Source organism: Amphiura filiformis, chromosome 1 (genome assembly GCF_039555335.1).
Source record: "Amphiura filiformis chromosome 1, Afil_fr2py, whole genome shotgun sequence".
Taxonomy (NCBI): Eukaryota; Metazoa; Echinodermata; class Ophiuroidea; order Amphilepidida; family Amphiuridae; genus Amphiura; species Amphiura filiformis.
The window spans coordinates 60019510-60046430 of NC_092628.1; the positions used below are offsets into that span (position 1 = coordinate 60019510).

The following is a 26921-nucleotide window of genomic DNA, read 5'->3' on the forward strand; positions in this document are numbered from 1 at the left end:
GATCAAAAAGAAAAATAGTGCCAAATTACGCCTGTCATCTTCAATCACCATTTAAGAGGCAGCACAGTCTACTGTGTACTGTGGTCTTGTATTATCATGGTACTGGTAGGTACTCATCTGTGAAAATAAGTTAGAAGAGAGTTACTTTAATTCACACATTTGAACCCAGCCTTCTGGTGACAAACATTCTTATCCAAATTGTAACTCTTCCTCTTCCCAACCCCAAAGGTGTTTAAGAAAGGAATCAGATTTCAAGTTCATGAGCAGGGGTAAAAGTGATAAACAAAAAGATGATAAGAGAGAGAGGGGTAGACAAACAGTCTCACATTTGTTTCATGGGTTGCAGATGAGGTCTGTATGTAATCTGAGGTCTGGCATCACCCCTCTCCAATTGATGACTTGTTTCCCCTAAAGATGAGGGCATTAGTTCAAGCTGCTGTCTAAGGTATGGGGGATTGGTACAAATGCCAGGCTTGTTGTTTTTAACCTTTTGTGAGGTAGGGTGGCAAACTTATGATTTGAAATTTAAGAATGAGGTTTGTTATTGCTATATAAATCTTTTACTATTGAATGATGGTTTCTGGCAATATTGCATTAATATGTGTTATTTTGTTTAGGAATTGTTGGTAACAAAGAGACAATTGTTCTACAGCTTTCTGACTCTTAAGCCTAATTTACATGGGGACTTTACCCTTGCCTACATAATAACCATAAATTTTATTTTGATGGATTACTTGCCCTGGCGATGCAATTTACATGGGGACATAGAGTCCAGCAATTGTGACCTCAATGAACTATATCTGGGGCAGCTATGTGACCTATAAAACCATAAACCAGGAATGATACTACATGTTTTATTTAATTACATTTTTATGTACTACAATAACAATGTACTATAGAATAAAATGAAAATAGTAACCTACCATCAATGCCCATCATACTTCCGATTCTCTCCAAAGCATCTTTCCTTTTGTTTTTGTTAAAGTAGTCCTGATGCTTGACATTCCACAGTATCTCTTCATCTTGATAAAGTTCTGCTAATTGTTTGACTAATTCAGAGGACAACTTTTTGTGTGACATTTTGTATTTGTAGGGTGGTACCAAGTATGATTAGCTAGTGTTCTATAACGTGCATGTAGAAATCAAATGGCAATGGAAATGGACTTGAACTTTGAGGAGGACAACAAAAGTGTGCATATGTCATCAACATACCAGAGAAAACTCTCTGGAGAGTGTATACTGTCTTGAAAAAATAGCCCCGGTTCTATTTTGAGGAAACTATGAAAGGTCAGAGGTCCAGGAGCATTGCCTGGCAAAATTACCAATATACACGGGGACTCTCCCTTGCTGGAACTAAATTTCAAGCAATAGAGTCTCCATGTAAATTAGGCTTTATTGGTAGCTTTGGTATGATTGCGGAACATAAGTATTGATGTGGTTAACAAGTGATGAGTAGGGGGAGGAAAGACACATGAATTTGATCATAATTTGGCCTAAAGGAGGTTAACCTTGCTGATCCGGGTTTGAACTTGACACCCCGGTATAGAATTATGATGAAGTGGTGAGCCTCAGTGCATGAAAGTGTGCAAGACACTCTGTCCCCAAATTTAGCCTAGAGATAGACCTGCATCCTGCCCTCCCTGGCCCTGTCTGTACCGCATATACCTTCTAAATGTATGAAATAAACATCAAAGTTGATCAAACTTTCCGCATTAAGGTTCTGATTATATGGATGATTTAGTGCAGGATGTTTGATCACAAAAAAAAAATATTAATAATTATAATCATCAATTCTTATCTTATAAAGTGCAACTTATTCTGTCAAATGTTCATAACATGTTGATAAAAACCTGTAAACTATTGAGTCAAGAGGAATCCCTTGCAACATCAATAACATCAGTTGGTCATAGGGACATCAAAACGGAGCGTGCCGACCCAATGAAGATGCTCATGAATTGTGGTGATAATTTGACCCCTAGATAAGGGACCTTTGACCGTGCCTTGGGTGGTGCCTGACTATTTGTATTATCCAGGGATGCTGTGTGGAGGGTTTCTTGTACTATCTATCTAGGGTGAAGTTATCAATGGGACCTATCTTGAGTAGATGTGAACCAGTTTCGTGACTAAGTGTATGTAAACTTACTGATGGGAATATAAAGAGGATCAAAATGACTGAGGACTATGTGGGAATAATTGGTAGAATCTAGGATGGTAAGAAAGTTATCCTACTATTAAAGGAAATCTGATGAGCTATATACTTGATTTTTTTTATTTTGATGTCATTAAAATATTTGTCAGTTTGACAACAGCAACCTAAAATACCATGTTTTCATATGTTGCTTGCTGGGGAAATTCCTGCATAATGTAACTAATCAGAAGCACAGATGTTGTGTTGAATCATCTTGTCATTTTGTGGTTGATTCAAAATATCAAACTTGTATTAAATGCAACTTGATAATACTTAGGAATTCAGCATCCAATGATCTCATCCAGGATGACAATGACTCAAAGATGCTCCTTCCATGGAGTATTTGAACCAAAGCAAACATTCAAGAAGTAACTTGTTTCAAATATTTTCTGTGAAAACAGTAGTTTAAGTCCTTAGACAAATTTTGATGGATATTGAATAAACCACTAATTGAAACAATATGGGAGAGATGATCTGGTGCAAATCTGAAATTGATTGACATGTTATCCAAGGAGGAAATCTGAGCATGTATGTGTGCAGTACGTATATCTTCCACTCTAATAACTTATGATTATTTTGTTGATCTGACTGTGAGCTGTGTCCGAGGCTAAAGACAGCACGTGTGTATGTCATTGTCGTGCCATTGTTTTTTCACACTCAAAACGTCTGCCATGCGTGCAGACATAGAGTTTTAAGCGATGCCAAAAGTGCATCATAGCAACAAGATGGTAGGGATATTTGTCTTGGTAGCTGGATGATTTTTTCAGTCCCTGGAATCACAATTAATGGGAAACCCTTGTCATGTGTTCTGAGTCTAGTTTATCAGATGGTCATAAAGATGGGTATGGATTTGCTTGCCTGGATAACAACAGTCACTAAAGATGATTGTTTATGACTACCTATGTATAGCACATCTTTACATCCAGTTGGGTGTAAAATGGTCAATGACATGCTAATATAGCTTGCCCTGTCACATCTCCCTACACCCAATTGGGTGTAAAATACTTTGCAATGTGCTTTGAGCTGCAGAAATAAGCAGGGTTTACCCATATTAAGGGGTACTACACCCCTGGCCAATTTTGTGCCTATTTTTGCATTTTTCTCAAAAATTATAGCTCATTGGTGACAAGTAAGATATGTATATTATAGGGGCAAGGACTACACCTACTGTACTGAAAATTAAGCAAGTCAAAGCAAGTAGTTATTGATTTATTGATCAAAAATTGGTTTTCCCTCATTTTTGACTGTAACTCCACAACTGTTGTCTGTGCTGAAATAAAATTTCCATTGCAGTAGTTGTAGTCCTTGCCCCTATAATATACATATCTTACTTGTCCCCAATGCGCTATAGTTTTTGAGAAAAATGCAAAAATAGGCACACAATTGGGCAGGGGTGTAGTACCCCCTTAATTGCACAGTTGCATTTGGGGTGATGTGTGTTTAGAGATGTGTATTTAATTTGTGTAGATGTTTGACCGCATTCTGATGGTTAGCAGAAGCATAAGCTGCCTGGGAACAGTTGTTTATGTACTGAAAATGATGACAATTCAATCTTTCAAATTTGCAATGTGGCAGTATGTTTCATGAGAATAGACATGACTTTGAAACCCAAGTGTATGACAGGAGCATAGACAAACACCTTCAAGATATCATGTATCCATGCATTTTGTTGTAGGGCTATCATTTCAGAATGGGAGCTGTAACCTGAATGTTATAGGGTACCACATATCAAACCAATATTAAAATGTAGGACTGGGCTTATTTACTTTCAAAGTTGGGTATTTATCTGAAATATTAATATTATGGTATTTTCACTTATTCATTATTTTGTTAATAATGGAGTGATTATAGCAGATGTTTGGCAACTTGGAAGAAGTTGAATCCTCGTTCATTCCTCCTTCATTATCCAAGATGGGCCCCTCGATATGATTAGATCAATACAAATGTAATGGTTTTTGGTATGAATCTATTGAATATCTGACTGGCACATCTCAAAAATATCTTGAACTTGAAGGAAAATGGCACTCATCTTTGATAAAGTGTTTATATTATTGTTTTGTTTAACTGATCATACATACATACATATGGTGAATAACTTCAGCAAAAATTCATAGAAAAATTAACGAACCTGCTGTACCGAACAAGTTTATTTTTATCCAAGTCTCTTTAAAAGGGCATTTAATGTCATTGTATGGTATCAGTGCCAAGTGTGTCTGCATCAGCTTGTTACCGTGGTAACTGATGCCGCCAGCATATGGCTCCAAAATTCCATACATGTCATCTGTTCATCATAATCCCTTAAAAATAGAACAAAATTCGACCATACATGAGTTGAAGGTTCTCTCAGAATAATTTTAAGTCATTACCTAAAATGTAAACATTGTGAGTTCCCCCTCATCGTGTTCTAAAGTCTAAAGATTTTCAATCTTTAAATTGAAGAGAAACAGAAGAAAAAGCTGTAGGTGATAAAGGACCACTTCTTGGTATTCGGTCAAAAGGGTCTCAAGGAAAAGTGTTCTGTGCCGCCATAAGGATTAACCATTGTTCATTATCAGGGAAAATTGTGATAAAAGGAACTAAATATGCTTAAGAAATAAACACTGCTGTTAAAAGGTGGTCTTGCATACGTATAGCTTTGAAATAGACTTATAAAATCTATGTATAAAACTTGTCAAGTGTGTGGATTTTACTGTGTCTGGTTAATTTTCTAAATTAAAATCTAGTACATTTCTTTGCTAAGTTTCATCTGTCAGTTTTCTGATTTTAAAGAAAATATTTTGTACAAAATGTAATACATCTTTTGGGGTGCAATTAAAGGTATTGGATATCGTTGTCTTTATTTTATGATGATTCACTCTGCAAATAATCTGTGCAATAGATCATCATTCTTTTGTCCTTAAAACAAATCATTTTAATCCTTTTTGATATAAGGCATTGAAAGTTGATTTGCATTAATTATGCTTTGTTTTGGCCTTTGGTCATGTACAATTTTCAAGTTCAAAAGCATTATCTGAATGTCCTTGCTTATACATTGGATACATGGGGATGCTTTTGGGTAATAATTAAATTAATTTGTAAACACAATGGATGAGTCACAATTTGAATAGTTTAATGAAATAGACAGAAGCTTATATATTTAAAGGAAGTTTGATGTTTGTACATCTTGCTAAATGATTATTTTCTTTCTTTTTATTTTTCTTCAGGTTGGGGATAGTCTACAAAGGAAGATACGTATGCGACCTGATAAAGCTCAGCTGGTTAGCCAACATATTCTAGAAGGTGTGTATAAAAGATATAACTATGTGCAATGGGATAATATAATTGCTTTGTTGGGAGTGGCTTCTTGGACAGGATCAACCATACCAACCAGTGCCAGGCGGCACTGAAATGTGGTTTTCCCAACAGCAGTCATCGTACCCTGTCTTGTTCCAAGACACACATTACCCTTCTTCAACCAGATTCAAATTTGTTTGTAACAACTAAAAGCTCATTTCAGTTTGGGTCCTTCAAATTATTATTATTGTCTGTTGAGATTATGTCCAGATACATCTGATCAAGACATGTATGATTTGGGCCTTCATGAAAAGCAGTGCTAGAAACTGAATGTTGACTTGCAACCCTGTATAAAGAAAGCTTCAATAAAAATAAATATTATGTTTTGTTTATGATGATCTTGACTGTGGTAAAGTGACTTGTCTTAAGTAGTCGTAGGCAAGATTACAATATCACCAGCCACAATGTTAATGAAACAAGACAGTAAACTGACAGGGGTATCCCACACTAAAGGTCATAGGGTCATTGACACCTACTCTGGGGTTTGAATCAAAGTCTGCTTATCATAATATTGCTCAGTGTCTAGTCATATGTAGAAAGGTAATTATGTTACACAACATTCAAATGGCTTGCTGACTGGCACCCTGGTAGATAAATGGCGCCAGTCTTGCCACGTTCATTATCAAAGTGACGGACATAGGATCTTCACAACTTGTTGCAAAGTATAGTTGATGAGTGTATAGGACCTCATACTGGTTACAATATCGTGGGTCATTTAGGATCAAAGTGAGAGAGAGAAAGGGTATTGCCTAACAATGCTGATACAATCACCGGGTGAAGAAACAGCAAAGTTTGCGTCAAGTCAGATTTGCCAATCTTGGATGTAGTTTTGACAGGTCTAAGGAGATGCAGATGTCTCTACAGGCTTTGGGACAGTCACTTGGACCATCCTCTCAGTGGGTGTATGTCACTTGTTATCCATTTATTTTACACACCATGGAGCTACTACACAGCTTGGAGCTAGCTGGATAAAAGTTTTTCACTTGTTTTCTTCAATTTATCAACTTATAAGTTGGAAGAAACTCCCTAGAACTAGCTCTGTTCGCAAAATGTGACGCCCTTCAAATAGCCAGCAAATCGAGATCATCATAGGTATCAGAGTCCAGCGCGGAGCCTGCGCTAGTAATTCCCTAGTAATCTTTGAAGACGATGTTGTTATGATATAGAGGGCTCTTTTTATATATAGCACCAATCTCGAGGATTATGTTCATTCATGATTCTTGTGTACAATCTAGGACAGTGAACTTTGCAGATAGCTGAAGGGTTGTTATTACTGGTAAATACATTCACAAGGTCAAGTGTTGAGAATAAGCAAAGCAGAACAAGAAGAGGAAGTTGGTTTGGGGATTCCAGCAGGAGGGATCCCCGCACCTGATCAGATGCACTAATTACTTCCAACATCAAAAGGCTTGGAAGAACATCACAATTTTGCTCAAACATTCAAAAGCTCAGCCTTTCAAAAGTTGCCGTCTTCTGAATACTATTGTTATTGATGACAACATTTGTATTAGTTGTGAGCCATTTTGAACTATTTAGCAAATAACTGTCTGAAAACATCAGTATTGTTTGGATATTGCTTTTGAACAGATAAACAGTGTTGATTTTTCCAACAAAACTTTTCTATTCAAACCTACTATTTCTAGATACCTTTACTCAGTAATAATTCATTTGAATTCATCAGTTGTTTATTACCCTGATATGCCCTAGCAGAAGCCTCATCATCCCAAAGTTACACAAACCACCTCCTCATTTAAATTACCCTTAAAACAAGCAGTGTGCCCCTGCAGTAAGGAACGTGCAGCAGAGTCCAAACTGTGACCCTGGTGCATACCTGGGGCCAAGTGGTCACCCCTTGTGCACACCTTGGGTAAGACACACGTGCCAGTCAGTATTAATTTTCACTCTCAAATCACTAGTACTACACTTTGCCTAAGGTGACCCAGCAGCAAGGTGAACATATCACAGATCAAACTTGTCCGAAAGTTCTCTGGAGGTAGTCCTGTTGTTTAAATTGTTCAGTATGATGTGAAAAAGGGATGAGACGAGAGATGGGTTATAAATAGATAATATGAGGATTGTTCCCTGAATGGTTAAAGCCTGGTTATTGAGAGTTAATGATGTACTTGTGTTATTTTGGGTGGGCTCCAAACAGCAGGTAGTAGACCCATTAGAGGCAGGTGGGCCTTTTTTGTTCGACGTTCCTGAAGGCAGTGCAGCAAAAAAAATATTTCCTGCTTTCATTTTGGATTGAACAATCTTTATATATAACATATTAATCTAGAAATCACTGATCAATGCACAAACACCCCTCCCCCACACCCATACATGTTTTCAGCGACAAACATGGACCCTATGTAGTTAACAGTGTAACTATGGACCCCTACACACTGACATTTCACTATTGAAAGCATGGATGACTCCCGGGGATGACTTTTGTGGCAGGATATTATATTTAACTGCCAAACCATGGACCTGGTATTACACCTACCATGGGGGACCTATACCCCATTACTATGGAGTGTAGTGCCCTTGGCCGCTCTCTTACGACTGTGGACGTCCACGGTTGCTATATGTCCGTACTTTTTGAGTGAAATGTTATAGGTGGGTTCACGTTTGTCTGTGAAAACAAAAGCGGTTGCACACACATTTGCAGCCAGGATTGAACAAGACCTGGACACCTTAATTTCGGACCATCCTGGACCCTTGGAGTTGATAGAGGGCAATATTCTCCATAGCATAGAAATTTAAACAGGTTTGAACCATGGCCAGCTGACATGGGTTTGCAACTGTCATATGTTCACTTGTATTGTGTTCCCTTGCTATGTTTGTTATTTCATATTGTAATATAATAACGCTCTGTCCTAATCTTTGTTTTACAACTTGCAGATACACATGTAGATCCATTAGTGAATGCCACACATCAGAGATTGAAACGAGCCAGGATTGAACGGGACCTGGACACCAAAATCCAGAACCGACCTGGCCCCTTGGAGCTGATAGAGGGCAACATTCTCAAGACAGATGGTGTAGTAGATCAAGCTGTGAAAGGTGCGTGCTCAGACTACCTCATTCCTCATACTATACTCTGCAAAGTTCTACTGACGACATGCTCATCTTCTGTACTATGCCATGCAAAGTTCAGGTTATGAACTTTGCAGTATGAGCATTTGTTGCAAGATTTTCATCTTCTTACTATAATATATTTATGCACATTTTAAGTTTCACAAATGCTTCAAATTTGCAACAATTAATGTATAATGCAAAATTATTCAAGTTTTAAGCAAGTGTGAACTTCAAAATGTGCATAAATATATTATTATAGCATGTAAAGGTCAGGAGTGTATATAGCATGGTAACAATATTAGCGCACTCATAGTGATGTAATTAAAAACGATTTTGAACCATGGCCAGCTGACATAGGTTGGAGATTAGTTGCATAATTCTTGAGTCATCTTACTACTTAGATTCCACAATCTGTTTGTGATAATTATATCAATGCCTGGTGGTGTTTCTTGTGATGAAATATCAAATTTGATCCAGTTTGTCATGTAGTACAATTAATTATTTTGTTTATCTCTTTGAAAAATCATTTTTGCTCTCAACAATTGTTGATGTTACTTCCTAGTGTTATTTGCATGGGATACTTTATATATAGGGTTATATGCATGGGTATTGTATAAAATGTTAAGAAAGATTCCATGGTCTTTGGGAGGAGTGCAACCTTACGAATTTAAGATTTGAAAGTAAGACAAGATTTTAATTTTCTGATATGTTTTTGTTTTGTTTAACAGAGGGGCGGATCCAGTTTATGAAGACTAACAGTTTGGATACATTTGAAGCTTTGTTGGGATATGATGAAGACAGCAATGAAGGTGCCAGTGATGAGGCATTATCACCATCTCATCCTGATATGCAGGCATTGGTTGTGGAGAGCCAGACAGCTCTTCCAAATGTTCCTTCACCACCAGATTTGAGCCAGATGATTGAGAAACTAGCTCAGGCACAGAGCCAATCTAATACTAGTATACCAGCACCAGTGCTGCAACATGCTAGTCCTTCAAAGACTGCTCCAATACAGACAAGTTTTACAATTAAAAAGGAACCCGAGGTGATCAGTCCACCTCCAACTACGACCACATTTGCTCCAATAACACCGGTCACAAATCTTCAACATAGTAGTAGTAGTAAATCCAATAACTCTCCACGGCAGCCTAGGAAAAAGCCGAGTAAACGTCCAAAACCAAAAGAGATCAAATTCCATGAGTACAAACCGCCTAATGATCAGAACAATAAAACCAATGTGCAGCCTTCTTTGAATAGTCCATATAATTTATTGTTAATGCAGCAACAGCTCTTTTTACAGTTGCAATTGTTACAGCAACAGCAGTTGATAATACCCAATGCAGCATCCTCTTCAGGCAGCACAGCTGGCACCAAGTCCACATTTAGTGCCTCCGCTTCCTCTACTTCTTCTTCATCTACGGTAACTACAGTAACATCAACAACACCAATTACAACTCCTCAAGAGAAGGTTACACCGGCGGTGTCAACAACAACGACAACGACGTCCTCGCCAAGTACAAACCCCAAACCACGTACTGTCTCAAGTCTTGAAGACATGAAAGTGTCAGAGTTGAAATCAGAACTAAAACTCGTGGCCTGCCGGTATCTGGCACAAAGCCACAGTTAGTAGAAAGATTACGGCCTCATATGGACCCTGGTTCAATGTCAAATACAGGTCCAGCACCATCACCAGCTGAGGTAGTATCATCAACAGTAAAAGTATCAAGCACAAGTGATTCCTCAATAGATACTTCAATGAGTGAGCCAACAAGTGCACCACCATCAGTAAGCAGTCCTCCAACATCACCTGAATACTTTCCCAGATCTTGTATGTCAGTTGCATCGGAGGCTCCTATGTCACCAGGAAGTGCATTTGAGCCTGCATCACCCCTACCCCCACATTCCAACTACTACAAAGTCCTCCCCCATCTGTTTCCAGTCCAGGATCAGTGTTCAGCAACCCATCATCAGTGTTTAGTAATCCTGGATCAGTTATTAGTAACCCAGGATCAGTTATTAGTAATCCAGGATCAGTAATTAGTAATCCAGGATCAGTTATGAGCAATCCAGGATCCGTCATGAGCAATCCACCATCTAATATATGCCCCTCACCTGCCCCTGCACAAGATCTACATCCTTTACATAAAAGTAACAGTACAAGTTCAATTCATATGGATATAACTGAGAACGGCAATAGTGCAATGGAAATGATGGATGTGTCTGGCAACATAGCTAATTACCATTCAGAGATGCTTTTGCGACAACAGCAGCGCAAAATACAAGAACTTGAGCAAGCTTTGAAACTGTCCCAGATGAAGCTACAACAACAGCAAACCCAGCAACAGGAGCATGTCAGGACATCATCAATGTCCTCACAGCCAGACACCCCACCACCTCCCCCACTCTCGACAGCATCATCAACTCAAGTGCCACAAGCACCTCCGCCACCTCCACCACCTCCCCCACCCCCACCTCCGCTACCAACTCAACAGACTGTGAATTTATTACAAACAATGACTGCTGATGCACAAAGTGGGCTTTTACATGTCATTCCAACTACAACAGTGGCAGCTCCAATTCCAACTTCACAAGTCACACTTGTGCAACAACAACAAAAAACCAGCAAGCCCACATTAACATCCATATTTCAGAGCAAAGACTTTGTACATACACTAAACCAGCAGGGCCCAAAAGTGTTCTCATTTGCATCGGCACCACCTAACGGACAACCATTTGTGTTTACAAATACCACTTCTGCAGACATTAAACCAATTGCATTGCCAAATGGAGTGGTGTCGCCCAAGTCGTCGTCATTGCCAAGTAGTCCAACATCAGAAGCCAGCAATGTGTTGGGATTGTCAACAGGATTAACACGGTCTGTTACCAATCCATCTTTTGCCAATCCTCCACCAAATTATGAGGAAGCTGTGAGACAGACTAAGAATAGGAAGGTGAGTTATTATCAAGAAGAGTAACAAGGATTTGTAAAGTGTTGTTCACAAGAGATATAGATGTTATTCTAACTGTTAGAGATGCTTTTGAATAACCCAAGAGTTTTTATCAAGAAGAGTAACAAAGTTTTTCAAAATGCTGTTCACAACAGATGTAGATATTATTAGAACTTTTAGAGATGCTTTGAATAGCCAAAAAGGTGGTGTGATTTTTTTTTTACATACGTTAACCAGAGTTTCATTTGAAATACCAAAATAAAGTATTTAGACGTTGCTGGTGAAAAAGAAGATACACATCTACCTGATGCGTTGCAAGCAAGATTTAATTATGTGAATGTGATGCAATGTCTACTCTATAAAGTGCATTTCTTACATATTGTTTTCTAATTTGTGTGTGTTTACAGAGTCCAACTAGCAGCAGTCCTCCTATAGATATAACAAAGAGCACAGATTTGGATGACCTATTAGAAGTATTGGTAGATCATGGATGTAAGTACATCAAATTGTTTTGATTTAAATAAAAACAACAACAAAAAGTCTTCACATGTCACTGTCACAAGAAATTTAATTATTGTTTTGGAGAAAAATTGACAGTGTAATGAATATAAGTAGGGATGACCAATGAACCATCAACTTGATTAGAACACTCCCATAGACATGCAGGGAGCTCAACTGTGCACTGCTTGCACGTACATTTCTAAATTGATCTCATTCTTTTATTTTTCAATATTTTTCTGTAAAATTTGGGGAAGTTACTGCCAATTATATTTTGTAACTATCTTGCAAATTACAGCAACATAACTTATTTTGTTTTTCTGTAAGTGCGAGTCAAAATTGGTCCATCGCCACAGTGCGCTTAATTGCCAGTGGCTGAGTTTAGCACTGCTCAAGAATGGCACAAAATATTCAAATCAGTAAGATCAGGTGAAAAACGTGGCCTACTGAGCTGTAATTTGGCAGCGTTGCCAGTAATACCTCTATCATACCCTCTGTAAAAAGGTTAAAAAATTGAACAAGTAGATCTCGAGTTACAAATTAAATCACCAGCTTCCCTTTGGAATTTTTATATTCCTTTCAAATCATGTTAAGAAGACACCTTTCTGAACATAAATGTGAAGTTTCGTGCTCATTCGATGTATTGTTCACCTGATCTTAACCCTAAACGTTTTCTTATATTTAGGCCTATAACATCTACAACTTGCTGCTGGCTATACCTTGTTTAGGACTTTCAAAAGAAGTACCTGAATGTGCAACCATAACTGTTTCAAAATAGCCCGCGATAGTCATGCAGGTAACTCCGAGGTCAAGCATTGAATTGGTTTGAACAAAGATACTCATAATGTATTGAGTGCTACTTTGGTTTGAATGAGGAATACTACAGGAATACACATGAGCATGATGAGGATAATCTCTATTGTTGTGAATGAGTCAATGACCTTCAAAACTTAAGATTTTGTTTACATACACCTACTAATTGGTCATATTAAACCCAATAACATTGAAATTCTTGGTTGTGAAAAAAAAGTTCACCTACTTAGTGCAATTTTGATTTTGTGCCATATCGGCTATCTTGGATGATTTTTTGGCAAATGTCCTCTAAATGCATGATTTCAATGCCTTGGTTTGAAAAAATAAGTTATGCCAGTGACTAGTTAAGTGCCATTTCATAAGAAACCCTTTGATACTTTCACAATATGCTTGTTTCATGTTTGCAAATATGTTAAAATAAAGAAATATATAAAGGTAAATATATGCTTATGCCAATTTTGCTCCCAACTGCTATTTTTGGACCTTGTCATTTTATTTCGTTCCAATGACCGGTCAGAATGGGAAACTTTGATAATTCATAATTCGAAAAGTTTTTGACCGATTTTGACCATTTAACCACCAAAATACTTCTGTTGATTAGTTCTACTCAGAATACAATCTTTTGTAGCAATAGGGTCAACATGAAATTTTGATGGTTATCCCTAATATAAGGGATGTTTTTGAAGTGACAGCTTCTGTACGATTTCCATAGACAGGAACAGGAAAATGAGAGGCTAGTTTCTTAATTGGTGGCATATAAAGCCGTTTTCAATACATGTACAATATTTGGAGAATAAATGATATGAATTTTTGTTTCTACTATCCTCTAAAATGGGTTACATATGTGAAGCTAGTGTGCACGTCGCTGACTCTGCAGTCTACCGTATGATAAAGGCCATGCATCAACTAATGAAATTCAACTTAACCACAGCCACTGACAAGAATATATATTTCAATTCTTTGAAATAATGGATATTTTGCTTAGTAATCATAATTAAAATGTGAAGTGTGTTTGCTTGAAATATTTTAACAAGTGAAGTTGATTCCTTTATTCTCATTTCAGATCAAATACCTCTCACACCTAAAATGAAACAATACATGGGGACAGTAACGGTGTCGACAGGTGCGACTACAATGACATTAAGTGGTTCTCAAATAGGCGGTGGACTTGAATTGAGGCAACCTGTTACAACTGCAGCATCAATGTCAATGCTACCCTCTCCGCCTCAGACTTATTCACCCTCGGAGCTCCCTATGGATATTGATGCCAGTGGAAATGACACTTTTGATTTAATTAAAAACATCAAAAAGGAAGATGATGGTACTTTGACTACCGCCACTACCACAAGTTGTACTCATTCTATGTTTGACATCCCAATGATGCAAGTAGACACTGGAAATTCAGACTCTTTTAATTTCCACTCGTTAGGCGCAGATCCAGGCACTTCAGGCCTGGGAGTGAATGACAATATGGATCATCCAGACCAGGATATGAACTGGTTGGATCTTGTTATGCCCAACTCTGCATCAGGAATAACTCCTGTAAGCTCAACACCGCCATCAGGCGTAGATGGTGCTCTAGGGACGGCACTTGGAAAGGACCCTTTTCCATTCAATTTATTTGATTTGAATGATGTCAGTACGCCAACTGATCTGCACCATTTAGAGGATGATGTATGGGACAATATTCCTGTTAATGACTAAGTCATTACTTAGTGTTAGTAAATGAACCTATTATATAAGATTTTACAAAGAGATATGAACTGAGGATGAACAGTATATCAACTTATTTTGTACGCGAAGTAGGTTTTGTAACCACAGAAAAGCATGTTACAAATGTTTGGTAACTTAGTGATACTTTGTTCCAATTTCTATATGAAATACAGGAGAGTCATGTTACGATGGGTTTAAGTGAATCAGTATTTCTATAACTCATGCTGGCTTACCATGATAATATCATACCAATGATGTTTTGGTCTGGGTTGTATGTGTTCATTAAGTAGCCACAACTCTGTATTTGATAAAATGTAGACATTTCATGGTGACCCACTAATTTACAAAGGTGTTCGCCAATGAATGACCTGCTGCTGACCTCATATGGTATGACCTGTGTAAACTGGATGTTGTGTTTTGAAACAATGTGTCTTATTACAAATTATATTGTTGTGCAGATAATGTCAGACATGGCGTTTATTTTAATCGTCAACTCCAAACATTCTATGCAGTGTTAATAGATACACGATAGACACTTTTATCAAATCAATTGTTTTTTCGCCATTGTTTAGTGCACTCACTCGCTCCATCATATTGTAAATTCAACCTATATATGAATATAGGGTTTTAATGGCCTTAAATTGTGCTAGATAATGTACATAGAGTGTCTCAATCTAAATTGTAACCATTTTCACTTTCCACAATTACGTCTACAACTTCTGCACTTTATGCTATTGTAGTCAGTCCTTTACTTATGACTTATATTTCATTGTAGCTCACATGTCTCAACATTTAATGTTTTAAACCAGAAAGCAATTTTTTATGCATGTGGTGCGTCAACCAGAAATTCCGAGTCAATAATTTTACAATGTGTGCTCTCATCAACAAACAACCCTATCGTGTAATTATCATAAATTTTATCACATTTCTGCAGTTTAAACTCTTGCAAGTAAATGTTCCTCAGTTTGCCTTGGAAACTTCTAAACTACGCAACAAATTTAGAAACCCATATAGAGGGTGGGAACCTTATTGTGCCTAGCTCAACACAACTACACCCACATTGTTTTGGTTGCTCTTTTTTACCCTGCTTATGTGTACTTCTGTGTATATAGAAAATATAAGTGCTAGGAGACATTTTCATTGTGGTGCATTGTGGGTAGAAATTGAGTGTAGGAGGCACTGCAATATATGAGGGGGGTAATACAAACTTAGGTTATACCTAACATTGAGGTACAATTACAACTACATCATAGATATTAGGCCAAACCAGTTTTGTAACTTTTAACTGACAATTTTGAGTCACATTGCTTGCTGGCCAAGGATGCGGTTTGAATTGATCAGAGTAGGAAGCCATTTTGTTGTCAACTTTGTTGCTAACTACATATTATTTTGAATTCTTATTTAGATGTTTATTTAATTACTTGAACAAATTCATACAATGAAATTGTCACTTGCCAGATGTGAAGATCAATATATGGTTGAGTCTAATTTTTCAACAAAATGCTTGTCTTACTTGTAACTTTGGTACATGTAGGTCTGTTTGTTTACCCAGGTTGGTCCGTGAGGAACACATGCTAATCCATGGAAAACCATGGACCGTTCCAAGCTCATACAAATGCACAAGCCTGGATAGCCAGTGTAGGCTAATATATGCATGCTGGCCTAGATAGCTTTGATAAACAAAGCAAGAAATGGATGTAACTCAAGATCTTGCTGGGGTTTTTATACCCATTTATCATCAATTTCATAATAATAAGAAAAGAAAGCATTTACTCAACTAAAACATTTTTTCCACAAATGAAGCATCTGATAAGTAACATGATAACCAATACAACTCATCTAGCTTAATGTTGATATACTTGTTACTGACTGGTTTGGCCTAAATCTGTTGTTCAATAGGACACTAATACTAAGCTTCAACTCAACTCTTAAGGAATATATTTTCCTTATGTAATTAGTCTCTTTACGTTTATACCAGATGCAGTTTGTATTAATGAAGGATAAATGAAATGTAATAAGTATATTTTGTAATTTTGTATTATATTTAAGAAAAATTGACTTTAATTTCCCTTGTTTTCCCGTTAATTTAAGATATTTTAAGTTGATGACATGCATATGAAACATATATTGCATGATTATTTTTTATTTCAATTGTCTTTTAATTCATAGTGTTCAATATTGTTAAATATTTATTTTTGTTTAGAAAAATAATTAAAATGAAGATGTTACTATTTTGAACTAAATCTGATATTTTTCCTTTGAAATTCAAAATAATTTTGTTTTAATATTTGAAACTAGCCTTATTACAGTCAAAATTGATTGCAATATTGCTTGGTTTCTAAATGATTGTGGTCACTTTGATATGGGTTGAAACAAAGCGGTCAAACTTTGCACCTTTCCAAGTAGTGTTTATGGGTAATTTAAAGACAAAGGAAAGTGTTTAAACACTTGTAAGAACAATTAATGAAACAGGTGTCTAAATTTAGATGAGAAATGAACAAAGTGGTTTACCATTACATCACATGAAGTATCAGCTATATTTTATTTATTGATAGAATCTATTGTTTAATTTTATTGCAATTTCAGTGTCATTGTTATTGTGTTATCACATGTTGATTGATTTGTCTTATTCCAGTTGAAATCCATACATCTCTATGGAAGACATGACCTTAATATCCCACACAGGTGGTGTAGATTGCAAATGGAATTACCTATTCAGGTAACCCCATTTAAAATTCACACTCCCTGTGTGGAAGATCAAGTTAATGTCTTCCAAAGGAGGTGTATGGATTTCAAGTGGAATAGTCTAATAGCATTTTATTTTGAGTTTCCCTGAATAGAGGTGAAACAGAAGTATAATAGTATGTGTACAATAATGGCTATATATGTGTGTATGTTTCTTTCTCCCAAACAAAATGGGTTTATTTATACTGTAATATTTTTTGACATGTCTGATCTATGTAGCATATTTTACATACGTTTTTGTGCAAGAATGATTATCTTTTACGGCACCGGTGAACCTTTGGTTTTTCGTAGGGGTGGTTTAGCTTTATTTTTGTAAGGAATGAACTATTTGCAGTGGCATGTCATGTAACATAAAATTTTTATAAAGTGCCGATCTTGTTTCAAGGAGACATGCAGATTAGCTTCCTTTTGTTCTTTTACAGGCCTACAGCTTTATGTACATCCCTCTTTCATAGATAATTCAGGACTTTGTGTGTGTGTGTGCATACACGCAATATTGATTAAAATAACATGTCATGTTAAGAGATAAAACATGTTACCAATTAAATGTTTGGAGATGAAATTTTGTATACATGTGAAAGTTTTCTTAAACAAAGTCAACCCAAAACAAATGTATAGTAATTAAAACAGAAACACCTACAAGTATGATGTAGTTTTCAAATTTCTCATGTGACCCAATCTGATCCACTCAGATCAAAGTTAGAACTTTTGAAAATTTAGTTTATTATTATCATTAACACGCTCAGTAGCTAAGCTTACTGACGATGAAATCCTTGGCATACTTGGTTAGGAAGTTCAGAACTTTTCACATGGCCATTTTCTTATGTTTTTGATTGTTTTCCACCCCTTATTTTTGCTCATATCTCAGTTTCATTTTTGCAGACTTTGGTCTGAATGGATCAGATCATATCACATGATCAAACCATGCAAGATGCAATATTATCTAAGATTTGTGGTGCAATTCAATGACCCCTCATACAAAATGGCATGGCTGCCGTCTTCCATTACAAAACAACAAAGGGCAGCTAATATCTTCTTGAAATAAGATCTGTATACTGTAACTTGCTCACTATAAATTGCTTAAATAATATACACGGAGAATACAAAAGATTAAAAAAGAGTTGTAATATATTGTATAGCTTATTACTGTAAATAATATTATCAAATTGGTCTTGTTAATCCTCTTTGCTGGTACCCAGCTATCATGATATCATTACTGTCTTTTAATGAATCCTCATGACGACGGGTATCGGTATTGTAAAATTGTGTACAGAAAAGTATTAAAATATGATATCATATACGTATCACACCATGAGGCAGTTTGGTCAAAAGAAAAGTTATATTTGCCAGTGCTATTATTTTCACAAGATTTTTAGTTTTGTTCTCTTTGATAGAGAAATTCAGGTCAGTCCACATACCACATCAAAATGATGTTTAACAAACATTCTAGATTGGAATATCTGCAGTTAATATAAAGTAAATTGTGAAGTATTTAAATGAAATAGTTTACCTAATTAGGTTGTTTTTTGAGTCTTTAGAATTTAAAATAATATATTTATGATTGTTAATGGGAAAATGTCATCTTTGCAAGTGCATGTGGATAGATCGTAACTTCCCTGTATTAACAACAACAATTTCTAAAATATATACATCTGTGTTTTCTTGTAGTTTTTGGTAATGATGTATTTTGATTGTACTGAGATTTCAGGAATTCATTCCCTTGTTGATGAAATAATCTTTTAATTTCCAGCAAAGTTTTTGTAAGCCAACTATTTGAAGTGGACTCTTGTACTGACCATAGTTAGCTTTTTGTAAATAAGTTTAAATTGTTATACAACATTTTGTATTACTACAAAAAAGTATGAGTATATTTTTGTTTTGTTTCAGAACATAAACTTTGGGGTCAGTACTCAACAGAACTATCAGACGCACAAATTAGTATATTCTCTATTATTTGGTATTTTGGAAACTACAAATTGGGCAAGCAAAGCCAAGCAATGCTGTGCTGAATTATATAGGATAACAAATAAAACATTGAAAGTAACAAAAGTTTCTGAATGTAGCATAGCTTCAATCAATCTAAATCTTGTATTTCATATATTTAGTGCACTGTTTTGAAATTTTTAAAGAGGTTTGCCACATTGTCTGGATTGTACAACAACAAAAATGCATTCTAAAATCAACACTTCATGTTATTTGACCGCCCCTGCTGTGTTTGCACCTTCTTCTTTAACAAATGATCTGCATTCCTTATGTACAGTGTACCCTAGGCCTTGCTGGTAACTCCAATTTTATAGTTAATGTGTATTCTTTATATCAAGAATACTGTGCTAGATGATGCTATCTATTATGTGAGATATTTTATACTCATCTGTGGTTATTTAGCACTGTAGGTAGCATTGCCGTGTCTTCACAATAGTATACCTCAATCGTATGACCTATTGAGTCAAAAATTTTAAGAAGTTGGTGCTCGTTTGGCCCTCTTTCATTGCTACTTATCAGTATTTGACATAACTATGAACCAATTTGGATATATGTGTTAACTGCTGGGCACCAGAGATGTAAATTCACCATATATTACAGCATAATACTTTGTATTAAAATCAAATAATTAGTGCACCCAAATTATCACAGCATGGTTGTCTGTATTAAACATTAAAGTAATTTTGTCAGAAGTAACAAGTATTTGGTAGTTATTACATAATCATTTTGTCATGCATTTTTTTAGAGTAACATAAAATATTATAATTCCCTGCATTTAAATATTCATAAAATTTGATAAATAGCTATAGACAAATTTAGTGACATTAACTAATAAAAACGAACTGATTAGTGAAAGTAATCTTTTAATGAAAGCTTGCATTTAATGGCAGAGAAGTAATGAAAAGTCACAGACACAGAGCGCTGAAGGGCGTTCTGAGGTGTGATTACTGTGTCAAGCAGTAAATACATACAATACCACTTGGTTTAAAATACTCAATCAATTAGTTGTGTATATTTACTGCAGCTGATTAAATAAGATTCAATTAGTCAATGAACACCACATTTTTGCAATACGTCAAAAATAATGCAAAAGAAAGATCTCCTTGTCTGCTATAGAACAGGTTTTGAACAGCAAAAATGAAGCTTTCATCAAAAGTTTATCCAAATTGTAGCAGTCCTATCTATATTATAACCTGCTTGCTCAGCTACTAGAATGCATTCCACATCGTTTGGTTGCCATTTTCTTAAATATTTGATTCCTCTATTTTATTAACAATTTATCGCCTTTTTTGCATTTACTCAAATCCCCCCGTTTCCATTTTGTTGAGACACTGAGCATACAGTGTCTAATACAAAGTGCATGATCTGTTTCATTTAGTACTGTTGGTTTGTTTTATCACTTATGTAATCTCAGTCCAAGTGTTGTTTTTGTTTACTGTTAATTTAATATACTCATTTCTCCTAAGGCAAATAGCATCTGGTGTACACATGTATAAAAATGAAAATAAAACATGCTAAAGAGTGAAAAAAAAGTGCTTTGTTTGCTTTGTTTATTACTTGTGATGTTACTGACTGGTCATATTTTTTCATAGACCCGGTTTTTAAGCTCTTTTTCTGTTTTGGAGACTTTTGGTTAGATTGAAGATGGGAGTTTGCTAGCATATCATGGCATGGAGCAACTCCTACATCACTGTCAAATCTGGTTGCCATCATTATAGATCTTTTCCCTTGGAAAGAATCCCCCTCCTTCCAAATTTAGCGTTTGGCACACCATAGAGCAGTTGGTATCACAGCCCAACAGATTTCTTTTGCTGGGTTCCAATTGTTCGCCTGTACATGAACAAAAATTACACACAGGATTACTTCAATACTCTATTCTAAACACATGTCAGTAACCAAGCAGTTGTCCAACTGACACAACAGTAAAATGCACTGACACGGAACAGCTTCACAGGCGAATAATTGGAATCCAGCAAAAGAAATCTGTTGGGCTGTGAATGTGGTCCAGGAAAGTGTTCCATGTCAGTGCATTTTGCTATTGTGTCAGTTGGACAACTGCTTGGTTACTGACACGTGTTTAGAGTAGAGTATTGAAGTAATCCTGTGTGTAATTTTTGTTCATTTTTATAGACAGGATTTTAAGATATGACCTTGTGAAAAATTATAAGTTTCTTTTTGAGGCCAGTTTACTATGATAATGCTCCAGAGCTCTTGTGCCAACTACTACCTGACCAGCACCAAAGTAACCCCCGTCTTCACTGCTCAGTTAGATCTCACGACCTTGCAGTTCAAATTCCAAGATCTTGTTAGTCATGAACGGTTCTTTATTCTATCTGCAGTTCACACATGGAATGCACTCCCATCTCACATCCAAGGAATTGTGAAATAAACAAGCCAACTTCAAATAGGAGGTTAGCAGCTATCTAGGCACCAACCCGTATGATAAATAAAGCCTAATTTTAAGTCTGAAGACCCCATTTTATGTCCTTACACTCCGGTCCATAGCCCAGCAATTTTTACCATGAAAACCAACACTCTATTGTGTGTATTATATTGCACATTAGAAAGGATTCAAGTACATAGAAAACAACCCTACACCGGCTTTCATAAAAGAATAGCAGTCTCTTGCTCTGTTTGACACAAGCGCCATGTTAATTGTATTCTCTTTATGAGCACCGTCATGCGCCGACCAACACTTTGATGGGTAATCGGACAAAGAGATTACCATTTGTTGTTATAATTGTGACACAGTTGAATTAGCCAATCAGAACCCCACTTCTGTGTAAATGCAGTGTACACTCTCAAAATATAAACAAGTGTCATTCTTCTCTGCCAGCAAGTGTAGTGTCTATATTATAATATGTTGCATATTAATGGACATCCAGGTACAGGAAAAACAACACTAGTGTCTGCATTTATGTCCAATATGGGAAAAACAAAACCAGTGTCTGCATTATGTTGCATATTAATGGGCATCCAGGTTCAGGAAAAACAACACTAGTGTCTGCATTTAATGGGCATACAGGTGTAGGAAAACAACACTAGTGTCTACATTATGATGCATATTAGTGAGCATCCAGGTCCAGGAAAAACAACACTAGTGTCTGCATAATTATGTTATTAATGGGCATACAAGTGTAGGAAAACAACATTAGTGTATGCATTATGATGCATATTAGTAAGCATCCAGGTTCGGGAAAAATAACACTAGTGTCTGCATATGTTACATATTAATGGGCATCCAGGTGTGGGAATAACAACACTAGTGTCTGCATTATGTTGCATAGTAGTGAGCATCCAGGTCCAGGAATAACAACACTAGTGTCTGCATTATGTTGCATATTAGTGAGCATCCAGGTCCAGGAAAAACAACACTAGTGTCTGCATAATTATGTTCCATATTAATGGGCATCCAGGTGTAGGAAAAACAACACTAGTGTCTGCATTATGTTGCATATTAGTGAGCATCCAGGTCCAGGAATAACAACACTAGTGTCTGCATTATGTTGCATATTAGTGAGCATCCAGGTCCAGGAAAAACAACATTAGTGTCTGCATAATTATATTATTAATGGGCATACAGGTGTAGGAAAACAACACTAGTGTATGCATTATGATGCATATTAGTAAGCATCCAGGTTCGGGAAAAATAACACTAGTGTCTGCATATGTTACATATTAATGGGCATCCAGGTGTGGGAATAACAACACTAGTGTCTGCATTATGTTGCATATTAGTGAGCATCCAGGTCCAGGAAAAACAACACTAGTGTCTGCATAATTATGTTACATATTAATGGGCATCCAGGTGTAGGAAAAACAACACTAGTGTCTGCATTATGTTGCATATTAGTGAGCATCCAGGTCCAGGAAAAACAACAGTAGTGTCTGCATTTAATGGGCATACAGGTGTAGGAAAACAACACTAGTGTCTACATTATGATGCATATTAGTAAGCATCCAGGTTCGGGAAAAATAACACTAGTGTCTACATATGTTACATATTAATGGGCATCCAGGTGTAGGAAAAACAACACTAGTGTCTACATTATGATGCATATTAGTGAGCATCCAGGTCCAGGAAAAACAACAAGTAGTGTCTGCATAATTATGTTACATATTAATGGACATTCAGGTGTAGGAAAACAACACCAGTGCCATGCATTATGTTGCATATTAATGGTCATCCAGGTACAGGAAAAACAACACTAGTGTCTGCATTATGTTGCATATTAGTGAGCATCCAGGTCCAGGAAAAACAACACTAGTGTCTGCATTTAATGGGCATACAGGTGTAGGAAAACAACACTAGTGTCTACATTATGATGCATATTAGTAAGCATCCAGGTTCGGGAAAAATAACACTAGTGTCTACATATGTTACATATTAATGGGCATCCAGGTGTAGGAAAAACAACACTAGTGTCTGAATTATGTTGCATATTAGTGAGCATCCAGGTCCAGGAAAAACAACACTAGTTTCTGCATAATTATGTTACATATTAATGGACATTCAGGTGTAGGAAAACAACACCAGTGCCATGCATTATGTTGCATATTAATGGTCATCCAGGTACAGGAAAAACAACACTAGTGTCTACATTATGATGCATATTAGTGGGCATCCAGGTTCGGGGAAAATAACACTAGTGTCTGCATAATTTTGTTACATATTAATGGGCATCCAGGTGTAGGAAAAACAACACTATAGTGTCTGCGTTATGTTGCATATTAGTGAGCATCCAGGTTCAGGAAAAACAACACTAGTGTCTGCATAATTATGTTACATATTAATGGGCATTCAGGTGTAGGAAAACAACACTAGTGTCTGCATAATTATGTTATTAATGGGCATACAGGTGTAGGAAAAACAACACTAGTGTCTGCATTATGTTGCATATTAATGGGAAAAACAACACTAGTGTCTACATTATATTGCATGTTAATGGGCATCCATGTGCAGGAAAAACAACACTAGTGTCTGCATTATGTTGCATATTAGTGGGCATCCCAATATGGGAAAAACAAAACCAGTGTCGGCATTATGTTGCATATTAATGGGCACCCAGGTACAGGAAAAACAACACTATAGTGTCGGCATTATGTTGCGTATCAGTGGGCATCCAGGTGCAGGGAATACAACACTAGTGTCTGCATAAGTTGCATATTAATAATAAGCATCTCAATATATGAAAATACAACACCAGTGTCTACATTATTTTGCATATTACTGGGCACCCAGATTTTTGAGAGTGTAAACGCAGTGTACACTCTCAAAATATAAACAAATGCCATTCTTCTCTGCCAGCAAGTGTATATAGTGTCTATATTATAATATATGAAAAAACAACACCAGTGTCTACATTATTTTGCATATTAATGGGCACCCAGATTTTTGAGAGTGTAAACGCAGTGTACACTCTCAAAATAATTATAAACAAGTGTCATTCTTCTCTGCCAGCAAGTGTAGTGTCTATATTATAATATTTTGCATATTAATGGACATCCAGGTACAGGAAAAACAACACTGGTGTCTGCATTAAATTGCATTGCACATTAATGGGCATCCAGGTGCAGGAATAACAACACTAGTGTATGCATTATGTTGAATATTAATGGGCATCCAGGTACAGGAAAAACAACACTAGTGTTGATATATGACGCTAACTAGTTCATCTCCTATATCGACAACACAGCGCTACCAGTAGGGTTGCCTATTGTGAGTGCCCCTGTGTTGTGTGCATACATGTAGTTAACAATAACTGCATGATGATATTAGTGGGCATCCCAACATGGGAAAAACAATACTAGTGTCGGCATTACGGTATGTTGCATATTAATGGGCACCCAAGTAGGGCCTACAGGAAAAACAACACTAGTGTCGGCATTATGTTGCATATTAATGGGCACCCATTAATATGCAACATAATGCAGGTCCAGGAAAAACAATACTAGTGTCGGCATATCGCATATTAATGGGCATCCAGGTACATGAAAAGCAAAACTAGTGTCTGCATTATGTTGCATATTAATGGGCATCCAGGTACATAAAAAACATCACTAGTGTCTGCATTATGTTGCATATTAATGGCCGGGCACAGGAAAAGCAAAACTAGTGTATGCATTATGTTGCATATAATTGATGGGCACCCAGATTCAGGAAAACAACACTGGTGTCTGCATTATGTTGCATATTAATGGGCACCCAGGTTCAGGAAAAACAACACTAGTAGGCCTATCTGCATTATGTTGCATATTAATGGGCATCCAGGTGCAGGGAAAACAACACACAATCCCAGATCATGCAGATACAGAAAAACAACACTTGTTTCTGCATTATGTTACATATTGATGGGCATCCAGATACAGAAAAAACAACACTAGTGTCTGCATTATGCCCGGGGCATTATGTTGCAAGAAAATTACACTAGTGTTTGCATCACGTTGCACATTAACGGGGATCCAGGCAGTGGCGTAGTGGGGGGGGGCAAACTTGGACGAAAATGGTAAAAATGGACTAAAAGGTACAAAAGAGGTCTAAATCTTGAATATGACAAGGTAAATTATGAAATAATCTGAAATCAATGAGTAGACATAGCTATATTTTATGGAAAAGCAAACTCAGCGTGCTTGATCCCCCTCTAAATTGAGCCTCCACCGTCTAACTAATGGTAGTGAAACAATTATTTTTGGTTTTGGCAATCGTCAACTTTGACGGCAGGCCTAAAGTTGAGCCAATCTGGCGCAAATTATGCTTTTGTCACTACTTTGCATACAATTTAATAAGTAGGCCTAAGTTTGTGCATGCATTTTTGGGCAACTTTTAAACTGTGTGTTTGAATATAGGCCTATGCAATGTCATTTGAGACAGTTCTCCCACTGACATGCATGGGATTCATAAATTTGTTTAAAACATTTTTTCAGTTTACACTAAAATAAGAATCATGCATCGCACACTTTCATTCTTTTGGGGTTTTTTTCTGGGAAAAATATGTGTGAGGAAGTAGGCGCTGAGGCCTAGGGCCAAATTGATGTGAAGTGTCACGGCCACGCAAAGCGATGAGCTAAACCTATTCGCATAGCCTAACGGTGTTTTTGTTTTACTCTACATGCTATAAGAAGGCTGAGACCATACACTTTTAGAAAAAAGTGCAACTTAGAACCTTTTTGTCCCGCATAGGCCTACATCACTCTAGTCCTTTTTGGTACACAAAATATAATCTGCTTGGCTAAAGAACCCTTTTTTCTGTTCTACTTAGAACCCTTAATGGTTCCTTGAAAGTTCTTCAAGCTGAAGATTCTACAAAGAACCATTTTAGCTCATTTTCTTGTCTAAAGAACCTTTTTGGTTCGACAAAGAACCCCATTGGAGGTTCTTTATAGAACTTATATGCCTCACAAACATTGCAAGGTGCTGTAGCCTATACGGGACAAAAAGGGTTCTATAAAAGTTGCACTTAGGCTATCATGTGTGTCCGGGTTCGCCCCTAGGCCCAATTAGAGCTAGACTGGCCCCCAGTCTCGGTTCGGTTCCATCTCTGGATAATGTAACAATAAATAATTACATAATGCCCTATGAAAAAAAAATGCCAAAGTCCTCTACCCCCCCCCCTTATTTTGTTCAATGCCAAAAACCC

The 26921-nt window shown here is 36.7% G+C and overlaps 1 protein-coding gene across 1 annotated transcript in view; it reads left to right on the forward strand.

The window, feature by feature from the left end:
• The window catches only part of LOC140149974 (uncharacterized), a 176032-nt gene extending 156194 nt beyond the window's left edge, over positions 1-19838 (forward strand). The window contains 7 exon segments of the mRNA XM_072171979.1: positions 5392-5467; positions 8408-8569; positions 9313-10170; positions 10173-10474; positions 10477-11535; positions 11940-12024; positions 13907-19838. Coding sequence (XP_072028080.1) covers positions 5392-5467; positions 8408-8569; positions 9313-10170; positions 10173-10474; positions 10477-11535; positions 11940-12024; positions 13907-14547 — 3183 coding nt within the window. The 3' untranslated portion in view covers positions 14548-19838.
• The last annotated feature ends 7083 nt before the right edge of the window (positions 19839-26921 follow it).